The following is an 18,894-nucleotide window of genomic DNA, read 5'->3' as shown; positions in this document are numbered from 1 at the left end:
CTGGGCTAAGTGCCACTCTACACTATCTCATTCATTCTAACAGTGGGGTAGGCACAATCACTATTTTTCAGATGAAGAAACCAAGGCTATAGGCCAGATATGGTGGCTCATGCCTGTAATCCCAGCACTTTGGGAGGGTAAGGCAGGTGGATCACCTGAGGTCAGGAGTTCCAGACCAGCCTGGCCAACATGGTGAAACCTGTCTCTACTAAAAATACAAAAAATTAGTGGGGCGTAGTGGCGGGCACCTGTAATCCCACCTACTTGGGAGACTGAGGCATGAGAATCGCTGGAACCAGGAGGCAGAGGTTGTGGTAAGCCCAGGTCCTGCTATTGCACTCCAGCCTGGGCAACAAAAGCTAGATTCCATCTCAAAACAAACAAACAAAAGGCTCTAAAAGATTGCGTTATCTGCCCGAGGTCACACACTTAATTAGTGACCATAGAGGTACTGGACCCTAAGGAACCCAAAGCCCCTGCTCTTTGGGAGGAGACAGGGGCACCTCCCCCAGAAGATCTCCAAACTCAGAAGAAGGCCCTGTGTGTTCTAGCCCAGGATAAGTGGAGGGCCTGATGTCCCTGTCTCAATGCTGCAAGCATCCCAACATCTGAGCTGCCCAGGGAGGGAAGGCTGGACTGGCCTGGGCTAGGCAGGAGGGAGAAGGACAGTCCAGTGGGGGATGGGACAAGGTTGGCCGTGAACAGGCCTTTGGGGAGACTGATTTGATGGCACTCAGGCTCCACCCCACCTTCCTCAGGAAATCTCGAAGTCAGAGCCCCTACAACCACGAATCCTCACTGTGCCCTTGTCCTACTTCTGCCACTGGCAAATCAATCTCTATTCCTGGACATGGTAACCTGAGCAGGGCTCCAATGGTGAGCTCATGCTTGGGAGGACAGAGATCCTATGAATGGCTGTGTGCATGGGGGGAGGTGAGTGGAGGGTGGAGGTGTTCATCCCCCCCTCAACTTCCAGGCTAGCATAAGGGCCCCCTTTAGCACCTCAGGCCCCCCATGTGGCATCCCTCACCCATAATCTTACCACCCACAGCAGAGGAGGAGGGAGACTTAAACCCAGAAATCTCTCCACCCACACCAGGGAAAGGTTCTCTCAGCCACCAGTGCATCTCCCTTTTCTTGGGCAGACCAAGAGAGGATGCCAGATCTGCTGGTCAGAGCCAGAAGGGGCAGAAGGAAAGGGAGCTGGAGGTGAGGGAGGGGGACCTGGGAAAATGGGTCCCAGATAATCAACATGCATTAGAAGAGGTATCTTGGTCAGGTGTGGTTGTTCACACCTGTAATCCCAGCACTTTGGGAGGCTGAGGCAGGAGGATCACTTGAGCCTAGGAGTTTAAGACTAGCCTGGGCAACATAGCGAGACTCCATCTCTACAAAAAATTTTAAAATTAGCCGGGTGCAGTGGCATGTGCCTGTGGTCCCAGCTACTTGGGAGGGTTGAGCCCGGGAGGTCCAGGCTACAGCAAGGTGTGATCAAGCCACTGCACTACAGCCTGGGCAACAGAGCAAGATCCTGTCTCAAAAAAAAAAAAAAAAAAAAAAGAAGAAGAAGAGAAGGAGAAGAAGAAATATTGAAATATCTTGAACGGGCGCAGTGGCTCACACCTGTAATCCCAATACGTTGGGAAGCCAAAGTGAGAAGATCACTTGAGCCCAGGAGTTGGAGATCATCCTGTGTAACATAGCAACACTCTGTCTCTACCAATAAATTCTAAAAATTAGCCAGGCATGGCGGCGTATGCCTGTGGTCCCAGCAACTAGAGAGGCTGAGGTGGGAGGATTGCTTGAGCCCAGGAGTTTGAGACTGCAGTGAGTTGATCGTACCACTGCACTCCAGCCTGGGTGAAAGAGTGAGACTCTGTCTCTAAATAAAAATAAAAATAAAATAGAAGGTTATTGTGGAGAGAGGGGCACCTTGAATGGTGAGGACCTCTTCCCCCACCTCTCCGTATTATCCCCTGATCTAACTCCAGTTGTGGTAGTCTCTTTAGGAGGGGAGCGTGTCTCAGAGAAGTTTGGGGACTTTGGGTGTGAGGACTGAGGCCCCATCTCTGCTGAAGTTCAGACACCAAGACTGGAAGGGGATAGAGTCATCCTGCTTTCCATCACAAGGAGGAATTGTCCGGCCTGGCCTTTGACACATACACCATAGTCCAGTTGTGTGTATATTTGGAGAGAGCCTTTTCAGGGTATAAAGGCATCCAATTAACGGTACAGATGGGTCCCCATTCCTACCTTCAGCAACCTCCCTCTGGCGTCTATCAATCTTCGCTCTCAGGAAGTCCTAACTTCGATCTCACTCTCAGCTATCTTGCTGCGGCCCCAACCTATTTCTATTCCCTGCAACCCATCCAGACGCTACTATGATCTCCCCAAGCTTCCCTCAATCTGGTCACGCCCCTCCATCCCCTGTTTTTCAGTGTGAAACTCCCTCCTCCGCTTCTTTCCCCGCCAAGCCCCGCCCCATCGTGTCGAGCCCCCCAAGACTCCGCCCAGTTCGCCCTCCTGGCCACCGCGGCAGCCAATAGCTGAGAGCCTGATTTGCAGGGCTGCGCGGGGGAGCGGCGTAGGGCAGGGGGCGGGACCAGGCGACCTCCTAAATCAAAGTTGGGCGGCGAGGACTGGGCGGAGGGGCCGCCGGGTGCCCGGCTGGGGCCCGCGGGGGAGGGGAGGGGATGGGGGGCGGGCGCAGCGGACGGCGGAGCCGGCTGGACACGGACAGCTCCTTGGCTCCCTCCCTCGGCTCATCCCCGCGGCCCCACTTCCCTCCTCCCCGCACTGCGAGCAGCATCCTCTGCGGACCCTCGGTCCTCGCGCCCGGGGTCGTCCCGCTCCTGCGGCTCGGCGTGGTGGCCTCCCCTGGCCCGCCACCCCGGCAACTTTCTCCGCCCGCTCCCCCGGGTTGGGGGCTGCCGTGCCCTGGGCTAACTGGGGGCAACCTCTGGAGAAGGGCTTCAGAGTCCCGGAGGCGCCCGCCACCCGCAGCCTGCCCGCGGCGGGCCTGCCGTCGGATCTCGGCACCCTCTCCTCCCCTCTCCCCGAACTATGACCGAGATGAGCGAGAAGGAGAACGAACCGGATGACGCGGCCACCCAGAGCCCCCCAGGGACCGTCTCCGCCCTCCAGGAAACCAAGGTAACTTGGGGGGCGCGAGGCCTGTCCCCGCCCCGTGCGCCCCGGGCCCGGGCGCCCTCTTCCCGGCGGGGTCCTCCTGTGGGCCCGGGCGTCCTAGGGTCACGGTCGCAAGGCCCGCGTGACCACTAGGCTCCGCGCCGCTCCCGGGGGGAGGAGTGGGTTGGCGACGAGGGGCCACGAGGAGCCCCCGATCACACCGGCACCGCACGCCCGCGCGCGCCATCGCGACCTTCCGGAGAGGCGGCCACTGGTCTTCGTTGGAGAGATGGGCGCAGCGAGGCCGGAGGGCGCGCGTGGAGCGGTGCGGGCGGGGTACGAGCCCGGCTGTGCGTGCGAGGCGCACCCTCCAGCGGCCGCCGGGTCCCAGTCCCGGGCTCAGTCCGTGCCTCTATCCTCGCTCGTGTCTCTGAATTTGTCTCTACAACCTGCGTGTCTGTGTCTTGGCGTCTCTGTGCGCGTCTCTCCCCGTCTCTCCCGGCGTCTCCCGGTGTTTATCGCCGCGTCTCAGGGCGTCTCTCCCTGCCCCTCTGCAGTCCTGCATTCCCCGCTCCTAGCCCGGTTGGGCTCGGGGACGCGAGGCCGCGGCCGGGGGTGCGCAGCTGCGGAGTCCGCGAAGGGGCCTGCGGCAGCGCGGGCCGTCGGTCACGGGGGAGGACGGGGGCCTGCGGTTGTGGCTCCAGACCAGAAAGACAGGCAGCCCCACCCCCCACCACGGGAGCGGGACCAGGGGAGGGGGAGCGGGTAGAAGAAAAAAGAGAAGTCATCGTAATTAATGAATGTCATCATTAACCCTAATTATGGATGATTGTTACTCCTGAGGGAGTCACCATGAATAAATTACTCCCCGCGAAGGCGGGTGGAGCCCAGACTCCTGGGGCTGAAAGGGGTGTGGGGAGGCCGCCGCTCACACCCAGCACTCCCCCGACCTCTAATCCGTCTGCTCCCTTCCCAAGTTCTAGGTGCTGGCGACTGGCCCGCGAGAAGTTCTGTTTCTGCGGGATCAACCTGAGCTCGCCTGGGGATGGGATAGAAAGGGCTGTGCCAAGGGCGCGCCCTGCCGCCTCCCAGACTTCAGGCCAAGACCTCCTCCCTCCCTCTTCCCCCGGTATTTTGTTCCCATCCTGCTCCTGTTCTCCAGATGCGAAAGGGGACAGTGAGGACCAGAAATGTTGGGAGCCTGGGCTCCCGAGGCATCGCTCGCTCGCTAGGCTTCTTCCCACTGTCCCCCTTCCTCCTTCTTCCATCTTGACCATCCCGCAGGAGCTGAGGTTAATTCAAGGTCAAGGTCATCAAGGGAGTGACCCGAGGAGGAGGCCGTAGGGTCAGGGTGGAGTCTGGCAGAGGCGCCCCAGGGAGCCCCATCCTGCACCAGGGGACCCAGCGGGTCTCCACATTCAAGTCTTCACATGTACACCTGACTCTCTCTTGCCCCCCTCTAAAAATGAGACTCTGGTCTGTGAGGCCAGAGCTGACTCCCCTTTAGAGAGCCAAGTCTCAGTCTCTCCTGGGAAAGGACTAAGATGTTTGGGTGGGAGGATATTGCTTGGAATATTTGTGACAACTCTGTCAAGCAGAAGGTCTGGGAGCTGAACCTCCCATGAGTTCCAATGCCCCTGATTTCGGTTGCCCTCTAGTCACCTGGGTAGATATACACAGTCCCCCTGCTTGCCTCCAGGGGCTTGGGGGCCTCCCAGGCCCTGCCCTGTTTCCCACACCAAGGCCTGTCCTCTCCAGCCTCCTCCTATGTGGGAGTGCTGGAAGGCGGGCAGGAGTGCGGGGTAGTGCTGCCTCTGTACTCCAGCAAGCTGCCTGCTCAGCTGTGTGGGGAGGGGAGGTCAAGGCCCGCAGGTCTGTACCTTTCCCTCTTCCCAGGCCAGGGACCCTCCAATGTTGTCACCTCTGGGTCTGAGCTTGGAGATTGAAGGAGCAGGGGAGAGGAGGGGTTACACCCCTGATCCAGCCCCTCTGTGTCAGGCCAGCTGGAGCCCCGGCCCTCTGCCCCTCCCCTATACATCACTCTTGTGAAGGATTTTGCACTAACACAGACTGGGCTGTGGGTTGGGTTGGGGGTATTCAGCACGGCAAAGGTGGGCAGAGAGGGAACTCAGGACCCCTGCTAGCCTCCTTCCATCCCGCACCTCAACTTGGCCCAAAGAAGCTCCTGTCTCCAGACTGTGTGGGTGGAGGAGATGGAAAAGAGTGTGGTTGGGTGCTGCCCACCCAGCTCAGTGTGAGGCAGGCACAACAGAGGGGTCCAATGCCCTTCAGGCAGTGATGCCAACATTCCAGGCTTATTCATCAGTGTTGGTGCCCCCTGGGAGTCGCTGGCCAGCCTCCTGCTTGCCCCCAGGCTGAAACAGCCCTGCACCCAAGCCACCCAGCAACCCTCCTAGCGAGTCCTCCTCCTCTCTTGGTCTCCATCCCTTCTTACCACATAGGGCCTGCCCATCACCCTTTGTTGCCACCCCTGGGAGGACCACCCCATGCCATCTCTGCTCTGAGTCAGCTTGTGCCACGTCCGCCACCACCCACTGCCATATGCCTCATGCCCTTTCAGGAGACGCTGTGGGGAATTGAGGAAATAAGGGGCCGTCCAGGATATGGGGAGGTGGGGAGGAAACAGGCAGGCCAGGCCCTGTCTCTGGGAGGGGATTCAGAAGAACAGACTTTGTGGTCCAGGCTCCTAGCTGGACAAACTCTGGGTGCATTGGGAGGGAAGAGTGACCAGGCAGGCCCACTTGCCGAGGTACATGGTAGCTTCTCCCCATGCCAGAGAATGGGTCCCAGGGAAGTGAGGGCACCAAAAATATAGTGGGGAGAAGAGATAGGAAAAGGTCCTCTCCAGGAATGAGGAGCCCCAGGAGCAGGAATACCTGGCCTGGCTGAGCCAAAATGTGGTTTAGGTAGCCAAGCCCGATGTGTCTGGAGTGGGCAGGCATCAAGTCATTTGGCAGAGATGCCCCAACCCAGACCTGTAGCCATAGTCTGATATCTGCCAGCCACCCCAGGTGGCATGTCATTCCTTCTCGCTTCTCCACCCCCCTGGGATCTGGGGCCCACAGCCAAGCCAGGGAGTCAGCCGGCAGAGTCGGGGCTGCCCTGGTACCCGGGAACATTCTGTTCCAGAGGCCTCTGGTACCCAGCAGAGGTGGCTCTTGGCACTGAGACCAAGGGGTACCAGGAAAGGACACAGCCTGGAGGGTAGGGAGACTTGGAACCTCCTCCTATGAGGATTACTATGGAAACAAGGGCCTGGGGATGGGGGGAACATGATTGATGATGTCTTCAAATATTTGAAGGGCTGAAGTGTATGAGAGGGAGTAGCCCTTTCTGGAGCCAAGGGAGGAACAAGGGCTGATAGGCGAAAATCCCAGGGAGGCAGGTTTCAGCTCTATATAGGGAAGCACTTTCCAGCGATTGGAGCTGCCCAAAGATGGAATGACTGTCCCAAGAGACTGCTTGCTTCCCATCACAAGAGGTGACCAATTCTCGAGAGGGAATGTGGCCAGGCCATCGCAGAGTGATGAGTTGGGGACTGCTCTAGGTGGCCAGTCTTCCAGGTCCCTTCTCACCCTAAACTCTCTGATTGACCTTGCGGACAAGCCCCTGGCCCAGCTGAGAGGCGAGGGTGATGGCCCAGGCAGGGCCCAGCTGAGAGGCGAGGGTGATGGCCCAGGCAGGGCCCAGCTGAGAGGCGAGGGTGATGGCCCAGGCAGGGCCCAGCTGAGAGGCGAGGGTGAGGCCCAGGCAGGGCCCAGCACAGCAGGATGCTCCTGGTGCTTTGGGCTCAGCAGCCGGAGCCACTGGTTCAAGTCCTGGCTCTGCTGTTTACCAGCTGAGGACTCCTGGGTAAGTGATTTAACCCTTATGAGCCTCAGTTCCTCATCTGAAAAGTGGGACAGTAATTATCCCTACCTCCAAGGGCAGCATCAGGATTAATGAGATGCTGCATATAAAGTGCTAGCTCAATTCCAATGTTCTGACCATGACAGCCCCTCAGAGATGTAAGTTTCTGGGGATATTTGGACCTAGAGCCTTGTATTGGTTAGAGAGTGTCTAGTCTTGGCCGGGCGCAGTGGCTCATGCCTGTAATCCCAGCACTTTGGGAGGCCAAGGCGGGCAGATCATGAGGTCAGGAGTTCGAGACCAGCCTGGCCAATATGGTGAAACCCCATCTTTGCTAAAAAAAAATACAAAAAATTAGCCAGGTATGGTGACAGGCGCCTGTAATCCCAGCTACTTGGGAGGCTGAGGCAGGAGAATCGCTTGAACCTGGGAGGTAGAGGTTACAGTGAGCCAAGACTGTGCCACTGCACTCCAGCCTGGGCAATAGAGCGAGGCTCCGTCTCAAAAAAATAAAAACAATAGGGCGGGCATGGTGGCTCAAGCCTGTAATCCTAGCACTTTGGGAGGCCGAGACAGGCGGATCACGAGGTCAGGAGATCGAGACCATCCTGCCTAACACGGTGAAACCCCGTCTCTACTAAAAGTACAAAAAATTAGCCAGGCGTGGTGGCGGGCGCCTGTAGTCCCAGCTACTCGGGAGGCTGAGGCAGGAGAATGGCGTGAACCCGGGAGGCGGAGCTTGCAGTGAGCCAAGATTGCGCCACTGCACTCCAGCCTGGGCGAGAGAGCAAGACTGCATCTCAAAAATAAATAAATAAATAAATAAAATAAAAAATAAAAACGATAGGCCGGGCGCAGTGGCTCACGCCTGTAATCCCAGCACTTTGAGAGGCCAAGGAGGGCGAATCACGAGGTCAGGAGATCAAGACCATCATGGCTAACTCGGTGAAACCCTGCCTCTACTAAATACAAAATTAGCCGGGCATGGTGGCACGAGCCTGTAGTCCCAGCTACTCGGGAGGCTGAGGCAGGAGAATAGCGTGAACCCAGGAGGTGGAGGTTGCAGTGAGCTGAGATTGCGCCACTGCACTCCAGCCTGGGTGACAGAGTGAGACTCCATCAAAACAAACAAACAAACAAAAAAAGAGTATCTAGTCTTCCCTCTTGGATGTGGAGAAACTGAGGCTCAGAGAGAAGAAGTGAGGTGATTTGCCTTCAGGCAGCAGGTTTAGTTTTGCCCCCAGCCCCAGCACATCCTCCAGCGACCCTGTGTGCTCCATGCCTGAGGTCCCTGGACAGAACAGTGGATGGTTCACCTGCCTCTTGGGGCCCATCCAAGCCTCCAGAGCCACACTCGGTCCTGGCTGGCCCAGAGCCTGACCTGGGCTGAGTTTTGTGTTCTCATTAATTGTCTCTCCAGCCTTCCACCTATGCTCCAAGGCCCAGGCATCTGGGGCCTGGGGACTTGCTTCTCATAGATACACAAAGAAGCCCACAGTGCTATCCAGGAAGCTGGGTTTGGAAGGCACTGAGCACTTCAGTGTGCCAGACACCCCAGGGCTTTGGCCTCCCAGCTGGCACACCAGGGCCTGTCTTGTGCCCAAACATCCCTTCTGCTTCCCCCTCTGTCTTGCTGCCTGCTGGCCTCCGGGAGGCTGGTGGGGCCACCACTTCCATTCCCTTGGCAGGGTGGCCAGGCAGGCAGCCATGGCACATAGGCTGCCCAGCGTGTCAGCTGGGAACTCTGGCCAAGTCCCTCTGCCTGGAGCCAGGCTGCTGGCCCCTGTTTCTGTCTCTAGTAGAAAGGAGTGGGCAGGGGTAAGGTGGCTCTCAACGGGAAGGGAGACGGCCAAGGCTCTGGATCAAGAGGTTTCCAGACCTGTCTCTGGGAAGACTCAGTAGGGTATGTTTGAGTGAGAGGTAGAAATAGCTCTGGCCTCACCGCAGAATCGACCCTGCCCTCCAGAATGTAGGCTCCATGGAAAGTCCAGCCCCTGGCTTATGTATTCACCAAAGGCTGCTGATTGAGCACCTACTATGTGTTGAGAGCCTGTGTGGGGGGATTTGAAGCCAGCAACTGTGTCCGTCCCCAAGGGGCTCATGGTCTCCTGGGGGAGTGAGAAATAAATAACAAGCATCACCCAAGTGGAGCTGTGGTAGAAGTTGGGCTGGATGCAGTGGACACCAGAGGAGGGAGTGGGTCATGAGACAGAATTCCTGCAGAAGAGAGTTCCTGGAGGAGGAAGGACCAGTGGAAGCATATTGGCAGGATAAAGAGGGTATGAACTGAGTGAGGCAGAGAAGAGGACAAACATGTCAAAAGCTCAGAGGCATAAAAGAATGGATGAGTTTGAGAATCCTCATTTCTGGGCTGCAAAGACACAGGTTGGAAGGACAGGTTTGGCCAAGTTGCAAGGAGAGTCTCATGGCTGGGGCGAGAGCCTTAGACGGTGTCCCAAGGAGCCAGGAAGGGTTTTTAGCAGGGTCAGGCATCACCTCCACAACAGCTGTATGGAGGACAGGTGGAAGCAGGGGGCTGGAGGGGAGGCTGTGCTCTTGAAGCAGACTGGGGCATCAGGGCCTGAACTAAGGGCTGTGAGGTGATGAGTCGATGGGAGGGAGGGGAGGGCTAGAGAGACTTTCTGCGGGGGAGAATCAGTCCCAAGGATGAGGGTCCAGGACGACCACTCCTCACCCCCCACCAGCCTGTTCGAGAACACAGGTGGATACTACGTTGCCCAGGCTGGTCTCCAACTCCTTGGCTCCAGCGATTCCCTCCTGCCTCAGCCTCTCAGAGCGCTGAGATTATAGGCAGGAGCCACCACACTGTGCCTATTTTTTTTTTTTTTCTAAACTTGAGTAAATGGTACACCCATACAACAAAATACTTTGTAGCCATAAAAAAGAATGATGAATCTATTTATGTATGGGTATGGAATGATTTCCAAGATTTACTGTTTATGAAAAAAAGCAAGGCACAGGAAATATAGTATACTACCATTTCTTCAATGAAAAATGGAATTAAACCACTTAAACTTGTTTCTATCCAATTTCACATAAAAGTCTAGATTTCTTTTGAAAAATTAGAAAACCTAGGCCAGGCGCGGTGGCTCATGCTTGTAATCCCAGCACTTTGGGAGGCCGAGGCGGGCAGATCACGAGGTCAGGAGATCGAGACCACGGTGAAACCCCGTCTCTACTAAAAATACAAAAAAATTAGCCGGGCAAAAAATTAGGTGGCGGGCGCCTGTAGTCCCAGCTACTTGGAGAGGCTGAGGCAGGAGAATGGCGTCGAGACTCCCTCAAAAAAAAAAAAAAAAAAAAAAAAAAGAAAAGAAAAATTAGAAAACCTGGCAACAGTGGACTGACCTTATAGACCAGCCTCAGTTGGCTTGAGGAGACCTGCAGCTACTCCCTGGCCATCCAGTTTGCCACAGTCCCCACTGCTGCTGATTGCTGCCCGCCCCGCCAGAACTCCTTTCTCCATAGAGGTCACCCACATGGCTCTTGTGGCACCCGAGATTGCGAAGCATCGTCGGGACCTGGGGAACCTCTCTCTTGCTGTTTCATTTCACTCCGGCCCTCAGCCCCCATGCTGCTGCTGCTGCTGCTGCCCCTACCGCCAGAGACACCCTGAAGGGAAGCCCGCCCTGGCCAGCCCCCTCTAGGCTCCCACTCACAGCTCCGCGTCTTCTTCTCCCAGCTCCAGCGATTCAAGCGCTCCCTTTCCCTCAAGACCATCCTCCGAAGTAAGAGCTTGGAGAACTTCTTCCTTCGCTCGGGCTCTGAGCTCAAGTGCCCCACCGAGGTGCTGCTGACGCCCCCGACCCCACTGCCCCCTCCCTCCCCACCACCCACAGCCTCGGACAGGGGCCTGCCCACCCCATCCCCCTCCGCATGTCCCATCCCACGCCCCCTCGCAGCGCTCAAACCAGTGAGGCTGCACAGCTTCCAGGAACACGTCTTCAAGCGAGCCAGCCCTTGTGAGCTGTGCCACCAGCTCATTGTAGGTAGGTGCCTGGGCACTGAGGCGGCCAAGGGGAGGTGCCAGCGTGGGTACCGGGGAGTGGGCCCATGCTGCACCCAATATTATTGGGCTCTTGCTGTTCAGGAGCCCCAATACTAACTGTGCCTCTGTGTCTCTTTTTTTTGAGACAGAGTCTTGCTCTGTCTCCCAGGCTGGAGTGCAGTGATGCGATCTTGGTTCACTGCAACCTCCACTTCCCTGGCTCAAGGGATCCTCCTGCCTCAGCCTCTGTAGTAGCTGGGACTACAGGCACACACTACCATGCCTGGCTAATTTTAAAATTTTTTTGTAGAAATGGGGTTTTGCCATGTTGCTCAGGCTGGTCAAACCCTGGGCTAAAGCAATCCATCCACCTCAGCCTCCCAAAGTGCTGGGATTACAGATGTGAGCCATTGCACCCGCCCCCAACTGTGCCTCTTACCCCAGGCAGAGAAAGGAGTACCACCAAGGGTGGGGGTATACTCAGTGTCACTGCCTCAGTGTCACTGCCGCGTTTACTAATGACTCTGGCTTCCGTGCTCCCTCACACCCTGAATGTGTGAGGGGTAGATGCTGGGCCTCAAGGCTGGCACGAGAATGCCCAACCCCTGCTCTCCTCATGCCCTAACGTTCCCCTCCTTTGCCCTTTGCCCACGGGGGTGTCCTCAATTGCTGAACCCAAATTCTTCCTAGGAAACTCCAAGCAAGGCTTGCGATGTAAGACGTGCAAAGTCAGCGTCCACCTCTGGTGCTCTGAGGAGATCTCCCACCAGCAATGCTCAGGCAAGACGGTGAGCGGGGACCCAGGCAGAGATGGCCAGCTGAGTGCTGCCAGTACTGTCACATGGGGGAATGACTGTCCCTCAGGGCTGCTCCTTCCTGTGGGGTGGGCCCTGGGCTTGGGAAGGACCAAGTTCTCCATGGGCCATGACCTTCTCAAACCCTCTCTGCCCTCTCTTGCCTTAGTCCACCTCTTTCCGCCGCAACTTCAGTTCCCCTCTCCTGGTGCATGAGCCGCCACCAGCCTGTGCCACAAGCAAAGAGTCCCCACCCACTGGTGAGTGCCCCCTGGCCACTGTCCCTGCTCCCACTGTGGTGTGATGGGAAATCAACATCCCTGACCAGCCTGGCCAACACGGTGAAACCCCGTCTCTCAATTGCTTGAACCCAGGAGGTGGAGGTTGCGGTGAGCCAAGATCATGCCATTGCACTCCAGCCTGGGCTACAGAGCGAGATTCCATCTCAAAAAAAAAAAAGAAATAAATAAATAAACATTTCTGAGATGGGTACCTAAGTCATACTGGCACAGACAGTTCCTACCATTTCCCTTCTCTGGATGTTCCTGTCCTGAACTTGCGGTTCATTCATTCATTCACTCATCATTCCTTCAATAAACACTTTACTAAGCACGTACTAAGTGCCAGGCACAGTGCTGGACTCTGAGACACAGTAGTGAAGAAGGTGGAATTTATTGTCTAGTAAAGGAGATAGGACTGAAATGGACAGTCATGCAAATCATCAATCAGTCACCATCAGCATGAGTGCCTTAAGTGGGGAAGATAAGGAATAGAGCATAGAATGTGTGCTGAAAGCTGGGTGTGGTGGCTCATACCTGTAATCCCAGCTACTTGGGAGGCTGAGGCAGGAGGATTGCTTGAGCCCAGGAGTTGGAGTCCAACCTGGGCAACATGGTGAGACCCTGTCTCTAAATTAAGAGAAAGGAAAAAGCTCGCTGTCTTCATCTGCAAAATCAGGGAAGAATTCCCAGAGATGTGAAGGATGAGGCATGAGGGGTTCACCCATTTAGGATCTGGAAAGACTGGTGTGGGGCAGAGGGAAGCCTGAGTAAGGAAGGACAGAGAGTTAAAGAAAGGGCAAAGTGCCAAGTGCGGTGGCTCACGCCTGTAATCTCAGCACTTTGGGAGGCTGAGGCAGGCAGATCACAGTGTCAGGAGTTTGAGACCAGCCTGACCAACATGGTGAAACCCCGTCTCTACTAAAAATACAAAAATTAGCTGGGCGTGGTGGCACGCAACTGTAATCCCAGCTACTCAGGAGGCTGAGGCAGGAGAATCGCTTGAACTCGGGAGACAGAGGCTGCAGTGAGCGGAGATCGTGCCACTGCACTCCAGCCTGGGAGACAGAGTGAGACTCTGTCTCAAAAAAACAAACAAAAAAAAAAAAAAAAGAAAAGAAAGGGCAAAGTGGCAAAGTGGCTGGGGCTGAGGGAGGACAATGGAGGGGCTGTAAAGAGACCATGGATATGGCCAGGCGCGATGGCTCATGCCTGTAATCCCAGCACTTTGGGAGGCCAAGGCGAACAGATCACTTGAGGTCAGGAGTTCAAGGCTAGCCTGGTGAACATGGTGAAACCCCATCTCTACTAAAAATACAAAAAAATTAGCTGGGCGTGGTGTCAGGCACCTGTAATCCCAGCTGAGGCAGGAGAATTGCTTGGACCCAGGAGGCGGAGGTTGCAGTGAGCCGAGATCATGCCATTGCACACCAGCCTGGGTGGCAGAGCGAGATTCCATCTCAAAAAAAAGAAAAAAGAAAAAGAGACCATGGGTACGAGGCCTCGGGGACCATTTTAGGGTAGCCTTTTGGACTTTCTTCTAAGGGCAATTTGTGTGTTTCTACAAAAGCGTCCTGGCTGCTGTGTAGATTGGCAGGGCTGGAGTGGAAGCATGGGAACCAGTTGAAAGGCCATGACAGTTGCCGAGAGACTGTGGTGATGTGAATTAGACTGATAGCAGTGGCAATGGAGACATGTGGACAAGTTGTAGGGATGCTAGGAGGGAGGACTAGGCGGCGGAGTGGCTGTGGGCAGTGAGGACAGCAAAGAGTCAAGGATGCTCCAAGTTTCCGCGTGGGCATCATGGGAGGACCTGGAGCCATCTCTGGGATGAGGAAGACCTGGGAGGGACAGGTGAGGGGGCAGCTGGGAAGCTCAGCCTGGGGCATGCTGAGCCGGGACTAGAGATGCAGGGCTTTGGGGCAGAGCCAGGCCTTGAGGGTGGATATTCTGCAGGGGACAGTGGAAAGGTGGACCCTGTTTATGAGACCCTGCGCTATGGCACCTCCTTGGCACTGATGAACCGCTCCAGTTTCAGCAGCACCTCTGAGTCCCCGACAAGGAGCCTGGTATGGTGGGCAAAAAGGGGGGTCTTTTGGGGAGGGGTGTCTGAGCATGACAGTGGGCTCGGGGGCTGAGCCCTCTCCTCTCTCTGTCCCTAGAGTGAGCGGGATGAGCTGACCGAGGATGGGGAAGGCAGCATCCGCAGCTCCGAGGAGGGGCCTGGTGACAGTGGTGAGTGGTGGTGGGCACCAGGGGCAGGAATGGGGTACAATGGAGGGTGCTCCCTGCTGCCTCTCACCCTTTCCCTCTCCCGCCCCTAGCATCTCCAGTATTCACAGCCCCAGCAGAGGGCGAAGGGCCAGGACCAGAGGAGAAGAGTCCTGGACAGCAGGTGAGCCTGTACTGGCACTGGCCCAGAAGGTCAGAGTGAGAAGCGGGTGTAATTTCTCCTTGCCATTGATTCATAGGGGGGCGAGAGCATGGTGCGTGGGGATTCACTGCTTCCTCACTTATCCTCAGGGATGGGCAATGCCAGGATGAGAGGGCATGGGAGGCAGGAGGAGTTACCCTCCCACCCCCAGCCCACTGCCCATTGCACCCATTTCTGCTCTCCCAAACGCAGGCAGCCCCAGGGTACAGCAGGCAGAAGGGGGCTCCCCTCTCCATGCCCGTCCCAGTGCCCTTTGGGGTGGGTGAGCATAGCATGTACGAGGGTCTCACTTCTCCCTGTCATTGACCCAGGACTCACTGTGTCCCCTCACAGCCCCCAGGGTAGCACACTCAGAACGAGTGGAGAGTGGGGGGAATGAGGGTGCTGCTTTCTGGTCACCGACCCAGAGATTCTCCTGCAGCCCCCCAAAGCCACCCTGCGGAAGGATGTGGGGCCCATGTACTCCTACGTCGCACTCTACAAGTTTCTGCCGCAGGAGAACAATGATCTGGCTCTGCAGTAAGTCCTCTTTGTGACCCGGCCCTGCTGGGCAGCTCTGCGCTCCCAGACCTTGGAGCATAGTGTGAGGGGGGTCTTCAGGAACCTTCTTGCATGCTTGAGGCTGCTGAGCCCAGACAGGAGCTGGAGCTGCCCAGGGTCTAAGAGTGACTCATGCTAATGTTGTGTCTCCCGCCCTCTGACTGGGCTGCCCAGCAAGTGCCTGCTGTACCTGTGGTCACATGGTGTCCTCTGAGGGCATCAAGAATCCTCTCCCAGCGGGGCACGGTGGCTCACCCTTGTAATCCCAGCACTTTGGGAGGCTGAGGCTGGCAGATCACTTGAGGTCAGGAGTTCGAGACCAGCCTGGCCAACATAGTGAAACCCCATCTGTACTAAAAATACAAAAATTAGCCGGGCATGGTGGCAGGTGCCTGTAATCCCAGTTACTCGGGAGGCTGAGGCAGGAGAATGGCTTGAACCTGGTAGGTGGAGGTTGCAGTGAGCCAAGATCGTGCCATTGCACTCCAGCCTGGGTGACAGAGTGAGACTCTATCTAAAAAAAAAAAGAATCCTCTCTCCCAGCTGAGGACTACAGGGTCCCCAGGTGCCCAGGGGCTGCCAGGATGGGGAGGGGCACGACTCCCTGCTCCATATGCGACCCTAGCTCTGTCCTCCCCAGGCCTGGAGATCGGATCATGCTGGTGGATGACTCTAATGAGGACTGGTGGAAGGTGACTTGGCAGGGTGGGGAGTGGAGGGACCCTGGTAGGCACTCCAGCAGCCCCCGCCCCCAATGGGCACTGCCCCCACCTTCTCTCCAGGCCCCAAAGACAACCTCTCCTCCAACCACTGATCCCAGCCAAAACTAGGACCAACCCTTGGGACGTCTTCTCAGTTTTGACTCTCCTTGCCTCAGCCTTGTCCCTCTGCTCACCTCATGCCATTCCTGGCCCAGAAGCCACCTGGCTGGGGGCTGGAATACGGAGAGCCCTAGATCTGGAGGATGACGGCATTGGCGCTGAGTGGGAACCGGGTCTGGAGAAAGCAGTGGTGGGCAGCAGGGGCGGGGTGTGGCGCGGGTGCTCATTGCCAACCTCATCCCCAGGGCAAGATCGGCGACCGGGTTGGCTTCTTCCCAGCTAATTTTGTGCAACGGGTGAGGCCAGGCGAGAATGTTTGGCGCTGCTGCCAACCCTTCTCCGGGAACAAGGAACAGGGTTACATGAGCCTCAAGGAGAACCAGGTGAGTGCCCGAGGCCCAGCGCAGGCCCTATGGTGGAGGGAGGGAGTGGGCAGGGGAGACAGGCTGCGGTGTGGGGGCAAACGTTGTCCAGGAGGAGGCTGATCTTGGCAGCTGAGGAGAAAGCGTGTTAGAAAGAAAGGGTTGCAGGGCCTTCCTACCAGCCCCTGTTGGGGAATTTGGGCTGGTAACCAACAGAGACAGGAGACTGAATGACATTAGAGGGAGCTTGGGTTAGGGCAGGAGCACTGGATTCAGAGTCTAAAGCTCAGGTTTGAATGCTAGCTCTGGCTTTTTGTGTCATTTGAGGCAAGTCCTTTTCCCTCCACCTCCTCTGTGATGGGGATGAGGCAGGACAGTACAGCGGCTGATCTCCAAGTTCAGCCCTGAAGCGCTGCTGGGTGTCTTGCTGCTGAGGCCTCTACACTCGTGGGATCTGGTCCCATCACTCCAGCAAAGGGCTCCATCCACATCTGACACTGGTCCCATCATCCCCCAGGGTGGGTCCCCTGGGGGCCATGGGCAGGACTCAGGGCGAGGGCTGCAGGCCATGCCAGGCCTCTCAGCTCCGTGTCTTTCTGGCTCAGATCTGTGTGGGCGTGGGCAGAAGCAAGGATGCTGACGGCTTCATCCGCGTCAGCAGTGGCAAGAAGCGGGGCCTGGTGCCAGTCGACGCCCTGACCGAGATCTGAGAGGAGCCAAGGGAACCGAGATACCACCCTTGCCCATGCCTGGACCTTGCTTCTGGCCAGGGAGGGGATCAGGCCCCCTTGTCCACTCCATACCCTTCCTCCCTCTGTCTCTCTCCCAGGTGCCACTTACTGTGGCTTAGGAGCCTTCTGTACTGAGGAAGATTTTATTTCTTGAGTGGGGTGCCCTGAGTGGGTTGATCCTCTGGGACTTGGTGGGGATGGGGTGGGGTGGGAGGGAATGAGGAAGCTACAGGTAGGTCCACCCAGCGCCCAGGCACCCCAGTCTACTTGCTGGGCTGAGTCCAGCCCTGGGGAAGGTTCCCGGGGAATTTCTTTGCTGCTTCTCCCAGCCTTCCCCTGCCCACACCACCTGCGCATGCCTGGCACACCCCTCTCCCCACAGAGCCTCTGCTTGGGTCTATGTGTGTGTGACCATGCATCTGCTCCTTTGCAAGTGAGGTCTTGGGAGCAGGCCTTTTTGTGTCCTCGGCCCTCCACCCTGGGTGGGGAGGGGACCCAGGGCCATAGGAAGGTCCTGAGTCCACCTCCTGGTCTCCACCTCTGTCATTCCGTCAATTCTCAGGAAAGTTTTGCAGGAATCTCTCCCATTACTTGAAACCTGGGCCAACAGAGGAGGGGAAGGCTGAGGTCCCTGGAAGGTGTGACAAATCAGAGACTGTCTGTTCAAGTAGAAAACCCAAGAGCTGGCCGGGTGCGGTGGCTCACGCCTGTAATCCCAGCACTTTGGGAGGCTGAGGTGGGCGGATCATCTGAGGTCAGGAGTTCAAGACCAGCCTGCCAACATGGTGAAACCCCGTCTCTACTAAAAGTACAAAACTTAGCCAGGCATGATGGTGGTCTGCCTGTAATGCCAGCTACTCCAGAGGCTGAGGCAAGAGAATCACTTGAACCCGGGAGGCGGAGGTTTCAGCGAGCTGAGATTGCACCATTGCATTCCAGCCTGGGCAACAGAGCGAGACTCCGTCTCAAAAAAAAAAAAAAAAAAAGAAAGAAAAGAAAACCCAAGAGCTGCCTGGACACACGGAAACCCAACTGAGAACAAAATCCTGGCCCATGCTTGGTCAAAGCAAACCCATTTCACTGTCAGGACCCCCGGTCACGCAGGAACCACCCGCCAGGGGAGCCTGTGACTGTCAGTTCCAGTCCCAGGCTTTGCCCAGCCGCCCCAGGAACCCAACCCTCTGGGCTGACCTTTCTCCTGCTTCTCTCCAGGCTCTGCAGGGGACAGGGCAGGTGCTGCAGGAGCCCCTTTGCTGGCTTTATCTGCTCCCTTGTTCTGGACACAGAGCCCTGGGAAAAAGAGGGGGTGGAAGACAGATAAGGAAGGTGGAATGTTGTTTGGCCACCAGGAAATGGGGTGAGGTGGGCATACACAGAGAGGACCCCTCTCTTAATACAGGCTGCTTTTCTCGGTGCCAACCTCCCTCCCCCAAGCTCAGATCCTCCTCTTATGCCCTTGATTGTGCCAGCCCATGCCACCCCCATCCTGGGCACAGTTACACCCTCCCATGCAGTGGGAGAAACACAGACCCTCCTACCCAAAGGGCCCTGCCCCACTTCTCCCCCGCAAAGCGGGGTCTCAAGCCACACTGCCCTGTTTGCTGCCATGAGGCCCCCCCTAGCAATATCCCAGGGGCGGGCCCAATGCCCACTGTACATGAGGCTGCATGATGGGTCTGGGGCCTTGCTGAGCCCCCAGACCCCTAATTAAATGTTTCTTGTCCCAGCCCATCTGCTCTGTGTCTCTCACTGGGACAGAGGAAGGAAAGGGGCAGGGAAGTGGGGAGTGGGGTCTGGGGATGCTGAGAGGGGCAAGGCTGAGGGTGGAAGGATTCCTCCGTCTCTGAAAGGAGGGGTGCTGGGCAGGCGGCAACATGGCAGAGGTCCCAGGCCTCATCCCCTTCCTCCAGCAGCCCTAGGAGGGTG

The 18,894-nt window shown here is 56.9% G+C and overlaps 1 protein-coding gene across 1 annotated transcript; it reads left to right on the top strand.

Moving 5' to 3' along the window:
- The first annotated feature begins 2,606 nt into the window (after nt 1-2,606).
- On the top strand, nt 2,607-18,694 carry STAC2 (SH3 and cysteine rich domain 2). The gene is made up of 11 exons (XM_032163451.2): nt 2,607-3,153; nt 10,703-11,009; nt 11,699-11,796; nt 11,972-12,062; nt 14,037-14,149; nt 14,243-14,315; nt 14,405-14,475; nt 14,936-15,033; nt 15,695-15,746; nt 16,121-16,258; nt 16,843-18,694. Exons 1-11 carry the CDS (start codon nt 3,064-3,066, stop codon nt 16,945-16,947), a joined length of 1,236 nt encoding a protein of 411 aa, XP_032019342.1. The 5' UTR covers nt 2,607-3,063; the 3' UTR covers nt 16,948-18,694.
- The last annotated feature ends 200 nt before the right edge of the window (nt 18,695-18,894 follow it).

Source organism: Hylobates moloch, unplaced genomic scaffold (assembly GCF_009828535.3).
Source record: "Hylobates moloch isolate HMO894 unplaced genomic scaffold, HMol_V3 SCAFFOLD_10, whole genome shotgun sequence".
NCBI lineage: Eukaryota > Metazoa > Chordata > Mammalia > Primates > Hylobatidae > Hylobates > Hylobates moloch.
This window is presented reverse-complemented; position numbering and strand designations above follow the sequence as displayed.

Excerpts from the sequence above, each read along its gene's own strand:
- STAC2 (XM_032163451.2), top strand. The coding sequence starts at position 3,064 with ATGACCGAGATGAGCGAGAAGGAGAACGAACCGGATGACGCGGCCACC. Across the intron at positions 11,010-11,698 it reads GTGCCACCAGCTCATTGTAG|GAAACTCCAAGCAAGGCTTG; the intron begins GTAGGTGCCTGG and ends AATTCTTCCTAG. Across the intron at positions 14,476-14,935 it reads AGAAGAGTCCTGGACAGCAG|CCCCCCAAAGCCACCCTGCG; the intron begins GTGAGCCTGTAC and ends ATTCTCCTGCAG.